The 20,575-nt window shown below is 48.2% G+C and overlaps 6 protein-coding genes across 6 annotated transcripts; 3 read left to right on the forward strand and 3 right to left on the reverse strand.

Annotated features, from left to right (window-relative positions):
- Positions 1 to 54: 54 nt before the first annotated feature.
- ANOM_006403 (nuclear transport factor 2 family protein) lies at positions 55 to 519 on the forward strand (the record flags this gene model as incomplete). The annotated part of the gene is made up of 1 exon (XM_015551659.1): positions 55 to 519. The coding sequence occupies one exon, from the start codon at positions 55 to 57 to the stop codon at positions 517 to 519; it is 465 nt and encodes a 154-aa protein (XP_015405856.1).
- Positions 520 to 2,174: 1,655 nt separating this feature from the next.
- Positions 2,175 to 6,761, forward strand: ANOM_006404 (uncharacterized protein; the record flags this gene model as incomplete). Its single annotated transcript, XM_015551660.1, has 4 exons — positions 2,175 to 3,561; positions 3,986 to 5,487; positions 5,556 to 6,047; positions 6,099 to 6,761. The coding sequence occupies 4 exons, from the start codon at positions 2,175 to 2,177 to the stop codon at positions 6,759 to 6,761; spliced, it is 4,044 nt and encodes a 1,347-aa protein (XP_015405853.1).
- Positions 6,762 to 7,194: 433 nt separating this feature from the next.
- Positions 7,195 to 8,232, reverse strand: ANOM_006405 (uncharacterized protein; the record flags this gene model as incomplete). The annotated part of the gene is made up of 1 exon (XM_015551661.1): positions 7,195 to 8,232. One exon carries the CDS (start codon positions 8,230 to 8,232, stop codon positions 7,195 to 7,197), a length of 1,038 nt encoding a protein of 345 aa, XP_015405852.1.
- Positions 8,233 to 9,782: 1,550 nt separating this feature from the next.
- On the forward strand, positions 9,783 to 11,121 carry ANOM_006406 (uncharacterized protein; the record flags this gene model as incomplete). The annotated part of the gene is made up of 3 exons (XM_015551662.1): positions 9,783 to 10,019; positions 10,079 to 10,662; positions 10,713 to 11,121. 3 exons carry the CDS (start codon positions 9,783 to 9,785, stop codon positions 11,119 to 11,121), a joined length of 1,230 nt encoding a protein of 409 aa, XP_015405855.1.
- A 509-nt stretch (positions 11,122 to 11,630) lies between these two features.
- On the reverse strand, positions 11,631 to 13,362 carry ANOM_006407 (zinc-binding alcohol dehydrogenase family protein; the record flags this gene model as incomplete). Its single annotated transcript, XM_015551663.1, has 2 exons — positions 11,631 to 12,605; positions 12,751 to 13,362. The coding sequence occupies 2 exons, from the start codon at positions 13,360 to 13,362 to the stop codon at positions 11,631 to 11,633; spliced, it is 1,587 nt and encodes a 528-aa protein (XP_015405854.1).
- A 1,148-nt stretch (positions 13,363 to 14,510) lies between these two features.
- ANOM_006408 (ankyrin repeat domain-containing protein) lies at positions 14,511 to 19,585 on the reverse strand (the record flags this gene model as incomplete). The annotated part of the gene is made up of 6 exons (XM_015551664.1): positions 14,511 to 18,403; positions 18,539 to 18,686; positions 18,758 to 18,844; positions 19,034 to 19,099; positions 19,209 to 19,485; positions 19,536 to 19,585. The coding sequence occupies 6 exons, from the start codon at positions 19,583 to 19,585 to the stop codon at positions 14,511 to 14,513; spliced, it is 4,521 nt and encodes a 1,506-aa protein (XP_015405851.1).
- Between the last annotated feature and the right edge of the window lie 990 nt (positions 19,586 to 20,575).

Consider the following 20,575-nt stretch of genomic DNA (forward strand, 5'->3'; position numbering starts at 1 on the left):
AAAGAATAAACCCAAGCTACACCTACATATCCCCCAGATTGACCACCCCTCAAAATGTCCTACCCATCCAGCCTTCCCTCCCTCACCACCCGCGAAGCCATAACCGACACCCTCTACCGCTGCGTCGGCGGCTTCGACACCGCCGACGCAGCCCTCTTCGACTCGGCCTTCACCAAAGACGCCACGTTTGACTTGAACGGCCGAGTGCTCGAAGGCCTCGAGTCGATCCACAAAGACTGCTACGACAATATATCTAAGCTAGATACGATCCACTATATGAGTAATGTGCGGGTGAATGTCAAAGAGGGCGAGGAGAAGGGATCGTTGACTGCCTCGGCGCTGGCGCAGCACTATCGGCCAGGGGAGGGTATACAGGCTGGCACGAAGTATTTCTTGGCGGGGAGTCTGTATGAGATGGATGTGGTCAAGGATAAGGTGGATGGGTTGTGGAAGATTACGCACTGGAAGTTGAAGATTGTTTGGGCGGAGGGGGATTGGGGGGTTGTGCTTGGGGAGTGAGTTTTATTCTACTATCAGCCGAGAAATAATGTCGATACTATGATTAGCAATTATCGGGGTGGTCGACGGACGGGTTATGATATATATTCTCTTTCTGAGGTCTCGGGACAGTTATATATGGCCTGGGTCGAGTCGAGTCTACATGTCAATGCCATCATTGATGAGAATACCATGAATAATGGAGGACACATCAAGAATTGATGGATCTCGAAGAACCTATTAACCTCGTCACTAGCAACTTCTTCATTATGAACAGTAAGCGCTCCTTTTTACCTCATCGGGCGGTATAATCCGGTGATTTTGTATAATGTATTCTCAGGGTTCCGTTCCCGAGACACTTGATTCATGAGCTGGATCCAATAAATAAATCTAGAACTTCTTTCGAGATCAAGTTGGATATGAGAGAACATATTCCCCGTAAAAATTCCCTCGCTTCGCACTCAAGTCTTTCATGAAAGTAGTAACTGAGGGCAGAACCAACAGGACCTGCTTAGGTTTTCTGGGACAAACCTACACATCCTCCCTTCTGAGCCCCACAGGTTGAACGGGCATGTTCTATCCTACCGGCGATCCTCGCGGCCCACTCAGATGTACTCTGGAGTCTAGAGCCTAGACTGTACTGGCAACAGATAAGCAACAACTTCTTAAACCGTTGTTGCACATGACTAGTGCATTTACCCTTCGATCGCACAGCTTTTTTGTTCATGGTCCCACATACTCAAGTGTTCAAACCTGCACTCTCGCATTATCGATGCTAGAGCGAATGCAGATTCAAGCCCAAAGCAGAGCTACCCTATGAGGTATTTGAATATCGCATCTACTCTCTAACATAACCGTGCTCCTGCAAAAACAAGCCATCTCTGCTACAGACCATAAGAGGAAAAGTCCCAAAGCAGCCCTATACGGTGTCCGAAGAGCGAGAGATTTGTGCAGACTAGCTGAAAATGGGATCTGGGGAACGGTTGAATAGAAACGTAGCATACTTTGAATCGCTGCGTCATACCCAGGTTCTTTCCCAACCGTTTTTGCTTCTTTGGCTCCAAATAGTGCATTTGATTCCTAGCTATGCAGGTTGCCGGAATGAGCGGTGATATATGCAGCCGTTATGCTTGATTTCGATATTGAACTCTTTAACCGACCGAAACACGTTTGGCGCATGAGACGGTCACATGAAGCCCTAATCATAAGATCCAAATTATTGACCATAATCTTGGAAACGACGTGTTGGTGCGGAAATATTGCATTTTCCTGGAGCTTGACTTGAAAGGGCGGTAAGTCTGAATATATCTGCAATGATATGAGGCTAACCGGCAGTGGCAAGGACAGCCTTTTCCGACCCACGGAAGATCCACCTTCTTGATTGCCGTCCTGGGAACAGCTCAAAAGCCGACGCGGGTCCAAATTATCCTGTGGGATGCGGTATCGGGGAGCTACTGGTTCCCAGGCCCACTTCGACCGACATCCAACTTTTTTTTCTTGCCTTCGGGGCTGACTAAATGTGAAGGGGGAAGTCCGTTCGTAGAAAATCCTACATATGCCCCAGAGACATACGAAAACTGACCAGACGGATATCCAAGGCCAGAACCGGAATGGCTTAGTATACGACTTTCTTTGATATTGGATTTAATGACAGCACACTTCCCATATCCACCAGAATGACTGACGAGCTGAGGCCAGTTCCTTCGGCCCACTCTATCGCGGATGGCTTCTCCCCGATCCGCGAGGTCGCGTTCATCATCATTGTTTGTATGTCGCAGTTCATCACGCAGGCAAACATAGGAGTATGTGTGGCGACACTGGATATCGTTGGAGACAGCTTCCATATCACTGAACCTGGTGTTTTGTCCTGGTTTATCGCTGGCTATTCGTTGACCGTCGGTACTTTCATCTTGGTATTTGGCCGCTTTGGCGATGTCTTCGGCTACCACCGAATGTTCCTGGTTGGCTACATCTGGCTGGCAATCTGGTCCCTGGTGGCAGGCCTCAGCGTGTACTCCAACCATGTGCTATTCATCTTTGCCCGAGTCCTGCAGGGCCTGGGCCCAGCCATGCTGCTCCCCAACGGCCTGGCGGTGCTCGGGGCAACCTACGCCCCCGGAAAGAAGAAGAACATGATCTTTGCCATCTTCGGCGCCACTGCCCCCAACGGTGCAATTCTGGGTGCCGTCTTCTCGTCACTCTTCTCCCAGTTAGCATGGTGGCCATGGACTTACTGGACCATGGCGATTGTCTCCGTGGTGTGTGCGCTTCTGGGCAGCATGGTCATCGCACCCGTCCAGCATACAGATTTCAGACAGTACACCTTCCTCCAGCTCCTCAAGACGCTAGACGTGTTCGCATCCTCGCTAGGAATCGCCGGACTGGTCTTGATCAACGTTGCCTGGAACCAAGCGCCCATAGTTGGCTGGAGCACGCCATACGTGTACGTCCTTCTCATCGTGGGGATCCTGCTTCTCGCCGCCTTCTTCATCGCCGAGCTCCACTTCTCTGAGAACCCCCTCGTCCCAATGAGAGCCTTCACCGCAGACGTTCTATACGTGCTGGGCTGCATCGCCTGCGGCTGGGGCTCCTTCGGTATATGGGTGTACTACTTCTGGCGCTTCCAAGCGCAGTTCCGCGGCGTATCACCTCTCCTTGGATCAGCCGAGTTCACTCCCCCAGGCATCGTGGGGTGTCTAGCCTGTTTCACCACGGGGTATCTGATGAGCCGCGTCCGTCCCGGGTGGATCATGCTCGCCTCCATGACCTGTTTCACAGTCGGGAATATTTTCCTGGCCATCGCGCCCGTGCACCAAACCTACTGGGCGCTCACGTTTGTCTGCTTGCTCGTTATCCCCTGGGGAATGGATATGTCGTTCCCGGCGGCCACGTTGATGCTCTCCAACGCGTCTCGCAGAGAGCACCAGGGCGTGGCTGCGTCGCTTGTCACAACGGTCGTGAATTACAGTATCTCGCTTAGTCTGGGGTTCGCGGGCACCGTTGAGGTGCATGTTAATAATGGGGGCCGGACACCCGCCGACGTGTTGAAGGGGTACCGTGGGTGTATGTATCTGGCTATCGGACTGGGTGGTCTTGGTATGGCGCTGAGTGCATTGTATACGTTCCGGAGTTACAGGGAAGATAGAAAGATGTCTGGTGGGGATTCGGTGGATAGTGAGACGGGGGGATCGGAAAAGTCATAGACCTAGAGTTGCATTAAGGCGTTATATTGGGGTGTTTTACAGGGCTATAATAATATTTAGATTGCGTGGTTTTATCTAGCGGGGAACATCTGTATATAGGTGAACATAATTAGTAGCATCTCCTCCTGGATGTCTTCAGGATTCGAATATATCGGATTCGGGAATGAAAGAGTATAAGATCGAGATCATATCTAGTGCCTATGTCGGAAAGGGAATAGCGGCTGGGCGCTTCATCCTTAATTAAATAAATGCGCGCGAGACCCCGCAAGTCGGACAATTACGAGCGTCAACGATCGCGTTTCAATCGGTTATATCATGTATATATCCTGTCTCCTCTCTACATGACAAACCATCGCTGGGGACGCGATTCATGAGTATGCGTTTACTCCGCACCAACTACATGCCCCTGCAGCTACAGGAATTTGGAGAGGACAAGATCAACAAGGGCGAGGTTAAGTATGCAATTCTGTCGCACCGATGGGGGGACGATGAAACAAGTTTCCAGGATCTAGGACACCTGGAGGAAGACGGGAAAAAAGCTACCAAAGGGTACAAGAAAATCCAGCGCTTCCTCGAGCGAGCAGCGAAAGATGGATACGACTACGCCTTGATCGACACTTGTTGCATCAACAAGGAAAGCAGCGCCGAGCTATCCGAAGCCATCAACTCCATGTTCCGGTGGTACCACCTGGCCGGGATATGCTATGCGTACCTTCAGGACGTCTATCCGAGCAAGAACCCAGCGAATGTGGACACCCAGCTTCAGAGAAGTGAATGGTTCAAACGGGGCTGGACGTTGCAGGAACTGATCGCTCCGCCGAATTTGGTTTTTCTCTCGCGGGACTGGACTGATATAGGAGATAAGAATGATCGGAGCCAACTGATATCCAAGGTTACGCTGATAGATGAGAGCGTTCTGCGAGGAAAGACTCGACTGGGCGATTGTAGCGTCGCAAAGAGGATGTCGTGGGCTTCGTCCAGGGTAACAACCAGAACGGAAGATACCGCGTATTGTCTCATGGGTATCTTTAATGTGAATATGCCCTTGCTCTACGGAGAAGGCAGGAAGGCTTTTATTAGACTCCAGGAGGAGATCATGAAAGGGTCCGATGACCAGAGTCTTTTTGCCTGGGACGCCTCTGACCTTCAAGGCTTCAACAGCACCGGTCTGTTAGCGCTCACACCGGGCTTTTTCAAGAACTCCAGGAATATCGTCCCGTTCCGATCTCTGAAGAATAGCTCCCCTTACTCAGTGACTAACAAGGGAATCCGACTGCAGTTACCGCTGATTACCATCAGAGATGGTGGAGGGAAAACCTTTGGACGTGAAATCGTCAAACAAAGAAAGGCGCTTCTGTTGGAATGCCAGGAGGTGTCGGCGGATCACCGTGCGAAACCAGTAGCTGTAATGTTGGGTCAATTATCTGGGAGTGACTCGCAGTTCATTCGCATCAATCGTAGCCTTCACAGATACCTGTCGTGGGCTCACCTCCGGTTCGTTGAGCCTTCGGAGATATATGCAAGGAAGATCTACCAGGGCTTCGAGGAGGCTGTTATAGAGCCTGCAAGAAAATTCACAGACCCGGACGCGGGCCTCAGCAAACCCCAGCGCAACATGGTTTTATTTTTTGACGATAGATATTACAATGGCTTTCCCAAAGGTAATGGATCCGCGATTGAGACCATACACGATCTTGTTAGCGATGCCAGCAACGTGCAGGTTTGCTACTACGATCAACCCACCACGGATGATAACATCGAAAAGCGTGTAATGCGCGCGCACAAGGTATACTACCTCTCTGGTTCTGAAGATGCTTGCTTGCCGCAAATGCTGAAGATAGAATTGGTCGGCAGTGGTGTGTGGACAACTATGACCGCAGGAACAAATGGTACATATTTGGCTTTGCAAGCGGTGGCTTCGTAGCACAGATCCTGGCTCAGATTCTGGAATTCACAGGAATACGTACACCGCACATTCACGTCCAGCATGACATATGGGGTTCTTATAAAGCCTGGTATCATGCGGTGTCGCGCGGGAATCCAGATTCAGCGAGAGGTGACTTTTCTGAATTGACCTCAATTCGAGGCTGGACCCACGAATGCGCAGTTACCTTCTTGGGTCTGTTTGATTCAGTCAACAGAGCACCTGGCTGTAACCTGGCAAGGGGGACTAGCGGTCGTCAGAAAGAGGAAAACCTACCATCTGTTGTTACACATCCTGGTCTTGTCGTCCGCCATGCTGTGGCCATTGACGAACAAGACCCTTCATTACGCCCCAACCTGGGCTACGAAGCAGCCGAATGTATGCATGACTTCCAAGAGATTTGGTTTCTGGGTGGACATGCGGTGCGCATCCTCCTGTTTCTTTTGGCACCGATGGGCTTCTGACTTGCATAGGACATTGGCGGAGTAACAGACACAGACCCCAATGAGAAATGGAAACTAGGCCATATTCCTCTGGTCTGGATGATTCGCGAAGCCACAAGAGCTGGACTGGGCATCGATCCGTATAAGCTACGGGATTACTTTGATCTTGGCGAGTTAAAACAGGACCAACCTCCCCCGAGTGACGAAGACCTTCTAGAAAGCATATTCTCCAGCGACCAACTAAAGGACGGGCTATACCGCGCAGCCAAACTAAGTCATATACACGACCACTGGATGTCCCGTTACCCATCGAGCCCGCGATCAATCCTCACGACAAGCGTGCTAGAAAGCATCCCTGGCTTCGACATAAGCATAAAGACCTTTTCTGCAAGAACAGTTATCCTCAAGGAGCAATTCTTCGGGAACCGACTATGGCGCAGCACATTGAACCGCTTTCGTGGTCCTGGATTCTCCTCACAAGAAGCAAAGCCAAGCCGAGACCTCAGTCAGGATTGGGTGAAGGAGTTTCTGTACTTCCAAATGCGGTACTCGTCTCCGAAGAAACTATCCCCGACAGGCTTCGACGAGCAATTCCGAATGGTGCTTCATATCACGTCTCTGTCGTCCATAGAATGTGCTCCAAGGATGGCAGGTACCGACCGACTAACCCAATTGATGTCTTTGTTATCCTAGATCACCCGTTTCTTCATGGGGGCTGGCAAATAAAACGGCAGGCAGATTTTATTGGAGAGTATCGCATACTTGGGGGGTCACATTATGATTGTTAAGAGCAAACCTATTCCAGTCTTTTCACCCTTGTCGGGGGATTCTACGAGGGGTTGGTGCTAGTAGGCATTTATTAAAGAAGACTGTAGATGGTATGGCGTCAGTTAGGGGAACTTGGATTAGTATAGTGCGTATGGTGGGATGGCCAGTGGACTGTCTAGTTTGACGGCCTTCTAGGTCAGAGCAGCAATGTGTATGTATTCTAGTGATTTTATCATCCATCTATTATTCGTTTCACTGTCCGATTATTATATACTGACGCTAAAGGCACTCAATAAAAGAAAACCTTGCCAAACTTTACAACAGCAGAAGCAAGCCTGTCCGTGGACGGGCATAAATATTACATACCCTGATTCACAGGCGAAGCGAATGGACACGATGCTGCACGTCCCTGATGATGCCGGGCAAACCACGCAGGGAAAGCCGCATCCACCTTTCGGTTCTCCCCTTTGACCTTCCTGTTCTGATCTTCTGACCGCATCCGCAGAGATTCTTGATAACTAACCTTTGGATCAGGAAGGAGTATTTCCATGATCCATATGAATGTCCCAGCCATGAAGAGCGCCATACAGGCCAAGACCGGGTTCACCCCTTTGACCCGATGTGCCTTTAGTGTCTGAGGAAGGCTAAGACAAATGGGCAAGGCACGACCCAGGGGCCGGAGTAGAGAGGGAAAATACCGGAAGGCAAATTGATCGAACAGCGCTTCCGCAACCATGTGGCCCTTCTCGGTGGCTACTATATGATGATCCTCGACATCCTCACAGAACCTATACATCCCATCCCAATCCTCTGGGAAGCCTGGGAACTCCGAAAGAGGCCGCCAATCCTGTCCAGGTACCTCGACCAAGAACAAACGAGATATCTCTTTCCAGAACAGATAGGCTGCTATCTTCTGCTTCTCTGTGAACCCAGACAATCGCAGCTTTGTTCGTACCCGGTCTACTGAGATAGCCGTGAAGCAAAGCACATAGATATAGTCGTCTTTATGTGAGAAGTGACCCGGGTAGCTCTTCGCATGGCCGCGGTGGCGCTTGTTGATGGCGTCAATGGACTTCATTGTTTCGGGGTGATGCGGTCCATAGTACCACCAGGTGGAGAAATGGCATTGCGTCTCGCTGACTCGATCGGTCGCTTGAGTGAGCACTCTTCCGCTGCCGTTGCGCCACATCACATCGGAGACCCATTCTGTGGCAACGAAGTTGGCGAATGTATATGCGTAGAGAAGATTCTGTATGAAGTCGCCCCCGCTTGTGTATTCAATGGATAGTCTCCAGATCTTGGCGTAGTCTTTGTAGGGATCTAAGGATTCGATTTCGCGTCTGAGCCATTTGTAGGGTTTATTCGTAACCTGGAACTGAGGTGCTGTGTTTGTCATGAGTGTAATGAATCGAGTGTCCAGAGTTGCTGGAAGGGAGTATTCACTCAAGAAAGAACATAAAATACGGCTAGTAATAACATGAGCTTCCGAAGACCATTTTGTATCCTGCTTCTGCCTCTGCTGGTGTAGACTGCAATTATACTCCCAGTAAACCCCGGCAAAGGAATCACAGCCAAGAACCATTCCTCTTCAGTGTCTACAGGAATAGTCCAGCAAAATGACGCCCAACCGGCCATAGTATGATCATTATGGCTCCCCTTCTTGACCATCGCTAGTTTCTTCCAGGTCTTTCCCCTGCTTCAATCTCGACTGGCAGATTCGTAAAGCTGATGCGGGTAGCTAAGGTTAACAGCCCAAGCAAGATCATCATGGATACGCCATCCCCGAAGACGACCACAGCAAGTCCGACGAGCCCTGCGGTTCTCCCCGGCCCGTCGGGGTACACAGAACATAATCCGTTGTTGCCCGGTATGTCTCTCGGGGAGAGGCCGTTGTGTGTCGGTCCGGCTCTATATTTAGGGTTTGGGTGGGTTGCGGAAACTTGGAACTTGGTACCTTTCCCGGATTTTTCAGGTCAAGTCGCTTCGATGACAGCCATACACCATCTATAGGGAGTATTGGTACCCTGTGGGGTGACAAACCTATTAGTGTCGCCCAGAAATCATATAGTGAGACAGGTGAGATAATTGGTAATTTCAAGCATGATACCCTATGGTCTTCGCCAGGGCTTTGAACGGGAATCCTAGAGGGCAACGTTGGACAGGTTGCAAGGCTGTATGTTGAAGCCCAGACATAGAACGAAAACCCCGGTTCTAGAAGGATGCTCTCTTCGTATGTCTCGAAGACCTCTTATGCCTTCGGCCATATGGCTAAGGTAAGTATCTGTAAGAACGACAAGTCGTGATTCCTGGGTTATGTACAACACCCCACCGCATATTTGAGAGAGAAGATTTCACTTCGATGCGTTGGCACATTTAATAGGATAAATTTAATAGCGTCAGCTAAGTTAAGGCCATATTACTTTCACATACCCTTCGGACTCATGAGGTGGTGCGTTTATTCCCCCCGGAGAGTCCTTGGTGCTATACCCAAATGTGCAGGCATGTCATAGGTCCACGGTATTTGGAAGCTCGCCTACACTAAATGATAGCTAGATGTACCAGCCTTTCCCATCGCTGAGATTTAGTCAAACTGAAAATTTAGCTTATGATATCAACCGCGCTCTAAGGCACGCTTATACCATGTTTTGTTCTCCTTCCCGTTAAGGACATGGTTTGGGGAAAGCGTCCAGTGTGATGTCATTTGCAACGCTATTGCCCTAAGGAGGAATGCATGGCAAGAAAGCTTATCGCCTGCTGTAAGTCATTATATCGTATCGGAAGGACAGCGGTAGAGATGTGCTTGGTGTTCGTACAATTTCTCGTGGAGTGGCGATGCGCTTAGTTGGCGCTCGGTAGCAAGTAGCTAGTATAAGAATCTAGACCTTAGGTGTGTCTTCGCAGCTTCCGACATACATCTTGTCTTTGTTTGATATTGTCAGGTTTAAGATGTATATGTTGAACACATCCGAAGCGCTCCTCGCTGCCGCCTCATTGATAGGGGCCTATGTCATGGCTGTGCAATATTTCCGTTTCCAAAGATGTGATCGAATTGAGTCGAAGTTCCGACGGACCGGCCGTCTGTCTAGCATGACTGTCAAGGAGGCACATGATATTATGCGCCAGTTACGAGAACTTGAGTTTCCGTTTGCTTTGCGTAGCTCAACGAAGATGACGACACTCAAGGTATGTACTGTACACAGTCATAGCTACAAGCCGGGCACTGAACGACTAATCCATTCTAGACTGCCTCTGTTCCTACCGTGGCCGATCTCTTCGTTGCGACCGGTCAGCGAAGCGAGAAGAACAATACAAAACGCGCGGCTGATACGGAGGTGATAATGAATGAGATCCATGATCGTGAGGCTGGCTCCGACGCTCATGTAATGGCCTTCGCCCGGATGAATTACATACATTCCAGGTACAGGAAGGCCGGCAAGATCCTTGATGAAGATATGCTGCATACTCTTGGCTCTGCGGTGGTTGATGTGTTCCGTTCAATAGAGAAATATGAATGGCGTCAGCTGTCAGACGTGGAGAAGTGTGCGGTTGGTGTGTTTTATAGAAGTATGGGAGAGGCGATGGAAATTCCTTTCCACCTACTCCCATCCGGTAAAACCGGCTTCACCGACGGAATCCATTTTGCGCAGGAGCTGTGCGACTTCACGGTAGAATACGAAAAGACGGCAGCCAAACCAACACAGTCGACATTGTTCATTAGCAGGCGCTTAATGAGCTTAGAGACGGCCAATTATCCTTCGATACTCCGGCCTGTTGTTGAACATATCATTGCCACAAGACTAGATGAACACATCCGAGTCAGCATGGGGTAAGGCACTCAGTTCCTCCCGAATTCTTGGTTGCTGACACAAGGGTTAGTTATCGCAAACCGGGAATTACTCTTTCTTCCCTTGCTGCTGGTTCAGTGGCAATTCGTAAGTTCATATTGCGCTACCTCAGCCTACCCCGGCCGGATTTTATGGCCGTCAAGGTACTGGATGCGACTCCAGACCCATCCACCGGGCGCTACACTGTCAAAGAATGGTTGGATAATCCATGGTATGTAAAGCCGACATTTTCAAATCGATGGGGCCTTAAATCCTGGTCGGTACGACTCTTTGGAACCGGAAATGTACCCACCAAAAATGGCCCTTTCCGCGACGAAGGTTATGACATTAAAGCAATCGGTCCTCAGATTATGGAGAACAAAGGCCAAGCTGAAGTCGAAGAGATCTTTGAGAATTTTAGAAAGAGAGACATCCCGGCTGGTTGCCCATTCCATGCGTAAAGACATGTCGTCTCCTACTGTTGACGTTGACTAGATGCTTGACAATGCTCTGCAGCCAACACAAGGGGGATCGTGGTACTATGTTTCAGGATAAGACGTCTTGGTAGAGAATACTTCTCTTGCCTGGAAACTATAGGTGATACTTGACCAGATCTGTTCTGGCTTTCTGGTTGTCGAAAAAACTGTTGCATGCTTGATATTATGGAAGCAATAGCATTATATACTTGTGAAGCAGTTTTTCTGGGTTTGCTTGCGTTCTTTGTATCATTGAAGAGTCATAAATGACGATTAAGCAATCCAATAGGACTTTTGGCTTCTTCACTTGGCGCAAATCTCTTCGCGGCAAGCGAAACTGGAGTGACCCAGATACAGCTTTGGTCGACAACCAAGCAGGATCGAAAATCTCCAATGGCAGTATGACTCCGCAATTGAATTATATGCTATGCTAGAAGTATGTCCGGAAAATAATATTGTACATATCGTGCGTGAAGCGCTAAGGCCCTAACTACTTACCAAAGCACCACGACTTTGCCTTCCGCACGATTCTCTTCCATGCTTCGATGTGCTTCAACGATCTGGTTAGAGAAGTAAATTCGTATATTCGGCAGTCTCAAGTGGCCAGTCTCGACCTCATGACAGAGCACGTCCAGTGGGAAGTTCTTAAAGTCTTCCGCGGTGCTCTTATATGTTGTAAAGGATACGGTAGAAGGAACAGCATCCATCGGATTGAAGTCCGGAATTGTTGAGTCGCCGCCTACCGCTCCGGCCAGACAAACAATTCCGTATGGTCTTACACATTGTAAGGAATCAGCTATAGTTTTTGTACCAATGAGATCTAGGACCTTTGTGAACTCCATTCCCTCTGACTTGATCTGTTGTGATAAGGATCCATCATCAATCAAAATCTTATTAGCCCCCGCACCTTCAAGAAGCTCCTTCCGGGATTCCTGGCGGGTAGTGGAAGCTATGAAAGAGCAATGCCGCTTAGCGATACATGCAGCTGCGAGACCAATCGCTGTTGTGCCACCACGTATCAGGAGGCGATCATCCGGATGAAGACGCAGAGCGCGAAATAGGGCATTCCACGCGGTCGGGATCATCTCTGAAAAGACGGCGAGGTGTTCCCAAGAAAGCTTACATAGTGGGTGGACTCTTCGAACGTGGGTGACTGGGACACGAGTATACTGTGCATAGCTACCTGGGTAATCTGGAAGTAAATCCCTTATCATAGCAACGACTCTCGTTCCGGGCGCGAGCGTACCCTCACCCGCTGTCACAATGCCAACAGCCTCCCGACCCATTATTTGTGGGAAACTGGCATCGGCTGAATGTCCTTGCCGGGCGAGGATGTCAGAGCGACTAAGACCAAATGCTTTGACTTCAATTAGGATTTCCCCAACTTTTGGAGGAGGCCTGGGATAACTCTCAAGGTGTAGTACCTCGGGAGGCCCGGGCTCATTGGCCACGATTGCTTCCATAACGGACTGATAAGGTCAATCATTTAGTCGCCAGGACCAAGCCAAAGACAATATTAAATGGAAAAGAAAAACAAACGAGGGAAAGAGCGCCGGTCGGACAGCAATGTTGCTCAGAGCAAGGGTATTTCATTCTATTGAAGAAAAAACCTACATTTTTAGGGTAATGTTTCTGCCATGCAGGCCGTCCTTCTTTCCGGCTAACCCAGACATTACCAGCGTTCCAGGCATCCTTGGAAGTTATACGGCCGCCAATGCCGCTCTTCTTCAGTTCTCGCGCGACCAAACTAGGTCTACTGCCCTTTGCGACCGCCTGTGCCGCGAGCTCGCGAGCAGCGGTGGTGAGTTTATAGTCGAGTGCAGAGATGTCATGATTGTGCGGTTCCTTGCCTCGCGTGATCGTCATGTAATAGCCATCACTAACAATCCTGATCCGACATGGACAGCCAATTGGTTCACGGACGGTCCGCTTCCGTTTACGCTGTTCATCCGACACGCTCGGCTCGTAGGCTTTGGTACGCCATAGTCGACACCAATAGTATGTGGTTGTTTTCTTTTGTCCGTGTCTAGCCTGGTTCCGGACGTATATGTTGTCTAAATATTTCCATGCATGGTTAAATTCGGTCACGGAAACCGTGATCGGGGACTCTAGTGCGAAGATCTCCGCGCGAAGCCGTAGGATATTGGGAGGAATGTCTAATTGCGGCGTGGGCTCATTGGAGGACTCCGGCACCGGGGAAGGAGAGTTCTCCGCCGAGGATAACATTGTGTCTGTGAAATAGGAGGCGGATATGCTAGTGAAGGAACGTGGATGCTTGGTGCGATGATCGCAATCCGGTGGATACGGATCATTATGTTCTTCCGTTCCCGATCCCCGGTACTCCGCTGACTCAACACAAGAGTTGTCTTCATTAACTACTATACAGAGTGACAGTGGTACTGCATTCCCAAACCCCGAGGAGCATAGCCGCTTTTCATATCTGTAATTATTGCTTTGATGAGGATTGTCGAGGACTGTCAACTTGAACGAGAGTCCTTTCTCTTGTAGGTAGAACGTCTATATACAACATTTACGCCGAGCTGAAGTTAATTTATAAACTAAGAAGATTTAATGAAACACTTAGCTAATAAGTAGATGTTGACAACTTAATAGAATACTGGGCCATGGTATAGCTCAATGATCACTCAATAACAGAGTTGATCTAGTAGTAGAAATACTACCCGACATCAAGCCAAATAGTATAAAACTTCATATGGTGGTATCTCTCTATCTAACAGGGTGTCTTTCTATCTAGGATGTGGCTGTATGATGTCTCGATAGAAAGATATCACATTTTACGACATAGCGTAAACGGCGTCAAGGGTTCTGTCGGAGATAAGAGGAATCGAGGACTTTCACGCATTGCGGGCATATCTAACTGAGCTCCATCATTCTTCAAGAAAACGAATATTTGACTAGGCATTTTCTATTGTGGAGACGCAAATATCAAACAAGGTGCCAGGGGCATACATCAAGAAAGAGTAAAGAACCATTACTCTTCCATCGGACTTCGTGCACTTTTCGTCTCACTGCCTATAGATTCAGTATCTGCATCGTACTTTTGAAGATTATGCCCGCGATAAAGCTTATTGCTAGAAAGATAGCATTTGAAGCATAGCCGGAAGTCTGGGCAATCGCAACATTCATAAGAATCACCTATAAGTTGCTGTATGAATTTCTCTTAGCGTTGATATATATGAACGTAGAATAGAAGCAGAACACTCACCATTAAGCATGCCTCGCAGAACCCGGATATATCCCTTCGCCCCTTCTCGAACTCTTCTCGTGGTGGATAAAAGATACACAGCCAAAACCGCTCATTTTTCCTTCCTCTCAGCTGCCTCTGACTGGGCTTGAGAAGTTTCACAATTTCTTCATCCAAGTCGTAGTATAGCGCTAGCTCGTACGGTGTCCACATATGCTCCACCCCAGAACCTCGTATCATTATTTCTGCACCATGGGATTTGAGTTCCTCGATAATAGCACCGCGGCTCAGCGGTACTCGTCTGCCAGCGTAGGCACTCCCTGACAGCCCAAAAGAGCGGTGTCCAGCCATCACAGTCCTCCTCATTAACTAGCATAGGCTTCCGCTGGATAATGAACTTGACAAGGTCGAGACGACCGCTCACAACGGCAAAGTGGAGGGCGTTTCTTCCTAGGATGTCTTTTTCAAATAAATCGGCGCCGTTTTCGAGCAAGTACTGAACGTGTTCGATGGTCCGGTACAATGCAAAGTGAATAGGTCTTCGACCCATTGCGTCATAGCCACGGACAGGGACACCGCGGTCGACCAGGTTGCGAATGATCTCCATGTCCGCAGTCAGACAGGCAAGGCTCAAGTTATTGCCCCATCGCTCGCTTTTTTGATCTCGATCCACCTCAACCACGTCTAACAAATATTTTAATATAGCGCGCTTCTCTTTCTCGTCTCCATCCCTCAGACAGGCAAACTGAAAGGGCGTTCCATCGTGAACTTCGTCCAGGCTTGCTTTATTGTTGGCCAGCATCTGAACCATCTTCAGCGAACCATACAAGCATGCGCTGCTGAATGCTGTGTGACCTTGACTGGTCCGAATATCAGTTGTGGCGCCTCTGGAAAGAAGAAATTCTGCTTTTGGTATGTTGTTTGTTTGAACCATTGTCATTAGGGGGGCTTCATCGTAAGCATCTATCGTGTTGACGAACGCGCCCCGATAGACGAGGAGTCGAAGGATCTCTATGTTTGTCTCGCCCCGAATGCAGTTAAGGGGTGTTCTTCCATCGTGGTCTACATGTTCAATAGGGAGGTTATAGCGGAGCAGTCTTTGCAGAAGCTTGACGTCGTTGGCTTCGACACACTTATGCAACTGTTCCTTATTGCTCTCTATCACGTCGGGATGTGACGGATCCATGCCTGCATCGAGTAACTTAAAGATCAACCTAGGATTTCCAGTTCGAGCAGCAGACGACAGCAGACTATCGCCATCATTCGATGTGCAGTGTAGATGTGGATGGTTAATGAGAAGCTCATCGACACAAGCCTCCTGGTTCCATTTAACCGCAAGCATCAGTGCGGTACTGCCATCACTAGTTCTGGCGTTGATATCAACGTCAAATTGAAGCAATGAATGGAGGATTCTCGCGTGATTAGCGGCCGCATGTATGGGTGCCCAACCCTTCCAGTCAGCTCGGGGGTCTGCTTTTGCCTCGAGCAGCATCACGGCTATCTCTTCAAACCCTGAAGATGCGGCCTGGTATAGTGGCGTTCGTGATCCAGAACATAAGCTCTTCCTGTCAATATCCGCCCCTGCTTGAATGAGCATCTTTGCAAGTTTCGGTTTGTTTTCCTGTACCGCAGATCCCAAAAGGTTGGTGACTGGGTCTCTATAGACCTCGTGACTGACGTAGTTTTGTATTTCCTTCAGTAAGACTTTTATCAAATCAAAATCACCTCCATCAGATTTTACCGCAAGCTCAATTGCATGGGTGAGAATAGTTTTATCCAGCCCAGCATTGGCCTTTATCACTGTTTGAAGCATATTGCTAGTTCCCCTCATCGCGATTGAATCTATCATGCCCTTATCTGCTTTGCGAAAGTAGGCCTTGAATAGGCATTCGAAACATGCCGTTTTTCCATGGTCAATAGATATTTGCAAGAGATCTTCCACAGATTCTGGTCGCACGTCCCGGGCTTCGAGGATACCAAGGAATGATTGCAGAATTCGATATTGGCCAGACCTCACTGTATCTTTCAAGATTCTTTGCACATCGCGTCTTTCTGTCTGTTGGCTTTCTTGGCTTAGACTGTCGTGTTGCTGACCATCACTTGCTAGGTCTGCCAGTACGGTTTCCATCAGAAATACAGAGGTATCATGGTGGCGATGCTTCAATGAAAGGCCAAGAGACATAATCTGATCGGCTCCCGATATTCTGTTCTGCTGTTCGTTGCAAATAGACTTCACTATTTCCAGGTTTTCCAGAATACTTGCCGCTCGGAGCAAGGCTGCTCCAAGACCGCGCTGACTGTCTGTGCGTGTACACCATGTACTCAGCTCTTGGACAAGGACATAGTGGCCCAGACCAACGGCCTTTTCACAGATATCTGAAATGTCATTAAAGCTCTCCGATCTCACGAGTATTTCATCCAGGAGGAGATAATGGATGTTCTCATCAGGTAGAGAAAGTGAAGCTGAGAGAGCATCTTTCAAAACCCCCTTGTCAAATTTTCCTTTATTAATTAGGAAACGGAGGATAGTACCCTGCTGGCAAGCAGCCGCTGTGACCAGAGCGGTAGAAATGTCCTTACCAAACCAAAGGGCGCGAGCATGACTAGCCATCGCTCTGGCTAGAAAGCCTTCCAATCCATGCTCTGCAAAAATACTCATGGGACCAGCTTGGAGGCCAAGTCTGAGGAAGGTCTTGGAGAAAATTGAATAAGCCGTAGCCCAGCTCTCCAAGAGCGAGTCATCCTTCAACATAGTTTGCAAAGCGGTACAATCACTCCTGTACTCCATTCCTCCCTTCTTCGCATGCACCGGCCAATATTTCACGGCGTAAAGAAGAAAATGGAGGCGTGGCTCCGTTCCAGTCATATCTTCCCATTCGCCGGGTGAATATTGTCCAAGAAGTGACCGAGCTTGGGATGAGAGGATCAATTCCAGACATAATTCTGTGGTTTTGGCATGTGCCTGGCCACGAAAGCTGACGCCTGTTATATCCTCGCCGCTGGATAGAATAAAGTCACGCAGATCAGGGTGGCCCAAATGGACCTCATTTCCATCCAGCTTGAGCAGGCCCGGAGGGCATAATTGAATCGCCTCTGATTGAGAGGAATTGACTCTGGATTTGTAAGTCCATCCGGTTGAATGTGCAAGGTCTAGAAGTTCCTGGATAGTCAAAGGGCGGAAGGCAAGTACGATGAGTTGTAATATCTGGATCTTGTTTGTCGCTTTCAGAAATTCAGTGGCCGATTTGAGGATGTATTGGAAGACAAGTGCCTTTGGAATTGTGTCACCGGCTGCGGTCTGGTCTAGCAAAGCTATGACTATGTTTTGATTGACGAATGGCAGCCATTCCATTAGCATTCGGTGCAGGTCCGGATCTGCACTTGACGATCTGAGAAGAGCATTCAATTTGGAGCCGACAATTTGCAGGGCTGGATTGCTGATGATGATTTCTGTGGCAGGTGTGTCCAGACCTCGTTGCTCGCCACTGCCACTGACACCGTCAATATGGTCATATGTAGTTGCCGGATAATCCAACACTTGAAAGACACTCGAGGTATCAGTGAAATATTTGCAATTGACCAGTAGCGCTTTGAACTTAATCTCAGTGCCCCGAGTGAGAACTGCAAATTTGTCAAGTAACCAATGCTCCTGCAGTATATTTTCATTGAGGTTGACCAGAATCCAAACAATCTCCGGGCACGTTGGCATTGATAGCACTTCTAGCAGTAAAGAAAACTGATCTTCCATGTTCAGTCTCGGAGACTTCCCATCGCTCGGACTCAGCTGATTCAATGCGTCGAATGCCTTGACGTATTTACAACAAATCTCGGTCAGAAGTGTAGATAACATGCAATCGACGCTGTTATATCGGCAATCATGTTCATTGAATTCAAAATACTGAATCAAGCAGCGCTGAGGATTATCAGACGAGCAAGCGTTACTGAGACAGTTCTTCCATAGCATCGAAGCTGCAACAGCAGCAGGGGCGTTTTGAACAACCAGGAAAGGCCGACCAGGGGACGAATCCCAATCTTGAAACTTTTGACTTTGTATGAGCTTCTCTATATGAAGTTTTCTGTTTGTATCCCAAAAGGCTTCGTCAATTGGAAACTGTCTGGGAGATGAAAGAAATGTCATTTTTCGCAAGGGCCATTGTCCTGTACCTTGACTTTTAGCTAAAGGGGTTAGCCACGCACCACAGCGATCCAACGTAAGCTCTCTTATTTTATTCTGGGCTTTCCTGGATATCTCGTGCGACATATCACGGTGCGAGTTTTGTCTGTTTTCCTGATATCCTTCCCAGGCCGAATAGAAAGACATTTGTGTTTCTGGTGAATCGAACACCTACGATCATATCATAGCATAGCATCAGCACGATAGCACAATATAGTTCTCATCATAGTAGATAGACATACGCGCTCTTCGTCATTTTTACTCATGGATGACACATTCCATATAAAGATATATTGCTGAGAATTCGCCTCGGTGAAGTCTTGGTTAACCTGATTTATAACTCTGGTCATACTCGCTATTACGGCATCTGTGCATTCGTTTTGACATCTGCCATTTGCGCAAAATAGACGAGCGACCGACTCCTTCAGCGAGTCCGAAGATTGGCAGCGATGTGGACACCCGATGAAGATCTATCAACATTAATCCATACTCACATTAACCAACTATTTGATACGGACCAGAGCAAACGTAGACGAAAAGATACTTCTAAATTTTGGATCCCCAAAAGCAGCTTCGGTGAGAGCCTGGAATTAAATGAAATCAAGTTAGCATAATTTGGTTTCTTTTGTAAATTCGGTAGAGAATAAGTAACCAAAATAAAATAGGAATCAAAATCAAAAACCTTCAGAGTACCTCTTTGATCAAAGTCCCACCAACATCATGTCCCACAAAGAGCAACCGCAAATCTCTCCCCCTATTCAAATCACTTATTGCTTGAAGCAAGCGCACGGCCTCGGATCGAAGGCCTTCTCTGGTGAAAATGTTTCTTTTTCCGTCCTTGACAGGATAGCTATACATGGCTACCTGGGCGTTCTGATGCTCGAACCACCGGACGTAGCCAGATGCACCACCGGGTAGCGTATCCCACGTATCATTTCCTTCGCCGCCGATCCCGTGGATGGCGATTACACTGAAATGTTAGGAGCCAATTATACTAACGTAATGTAAGTAGTAACGTACAGATAGTTGCTGGAACTGGCTGGGCGATTTGTGATGTGTAGTCCGTACATGGTCGGGATGACGATCGCTGGTGACGAAGAATCAGTATTTCTGGTTGGACTTCAATGATCAGATTCAAGCCAAGCAAGATTTATAACGGATAACTTGCTTCATACAAGAACTGGGACAAGGCCTACTTAGGGCAGAGATAATCTTATAAGAAAATATGTGTGATAGACTGAGAGCAAACGAGCACGAACTAGACCAACAGGGAGCCCTGTTTCATCTATCGGGATGAAACCAGTCCCATACAGGTCGCGAATCCCACGTAAGATAGACTATCTTTGTTTCGTGGTGTCTGTCATCAATGTTCGAAGAGTCACACTGGAAGTGCTTTCAAGTCTCTGTGGCAGGAATATAAAGAACATCCGCATCCTAGGGGGCCTTTTTTAAAATCGCGCTGATCCTAGAATATGTGTCTGCTTTCGCTTTTAGAGTAACGATCGCTTTGAAGCACAGGTCATCTGCCCGTCTGAGTAACATGAAGTCTGCTTTCGATCATATCAACGGGCCACGGCATAATAACAGTGAGAACAGGCTGGAGGTTGAAGCCTTTTGATCAGTTGTCTGAAACCGTTATCAAACAGTGTCACGCTGCTGTTGGCTTCAGCATGGCCCAATTAGGATGCTCGAATCGAGAGAAAGAATAATTCTCGCGGACAAAAGCTATCATCCATTGCCACTTCCATGACGTTGAAACCCTCAAGTTGCTGTGTGAAACTTCCACCCTGTGATTGACGTAAACTATCTTGTCCAATATGAGGCTTACAATCAAGCAGCTGTTCCAACATACGGTAGATCTGATCGAGTCACGTTTCTTTACCGCAACAATTATGCTACTTTCTAGTATCGTCGCTAACTTCTGTCGGGATCAGAGTGATATCTTTCATTCGACTGAATGGTACGAGGTGTATTCCTCTCAGTGAGAATACAAGGCTAAGGAGCGACAGGGAAAAAAGAATAAACAAAAAATAGTAAAGAAGTTGACTGGCTAATGATAA

Source organism: Aspergillus nomiae, assembly GCF_001204775.2.
Source record: "Aspergillus nomiae NRRL 13137 chromosome Unknown contig00181, whole genome shotgun sequence".
NCBI classification, from domain to species: domain Eukaryota; kingdom Fungi; phylum Ascomycota; class Eurotiomycetes; order Eurotiales; family Aspergillaceae; genus Aspergillus; species Aspergillus nomiae.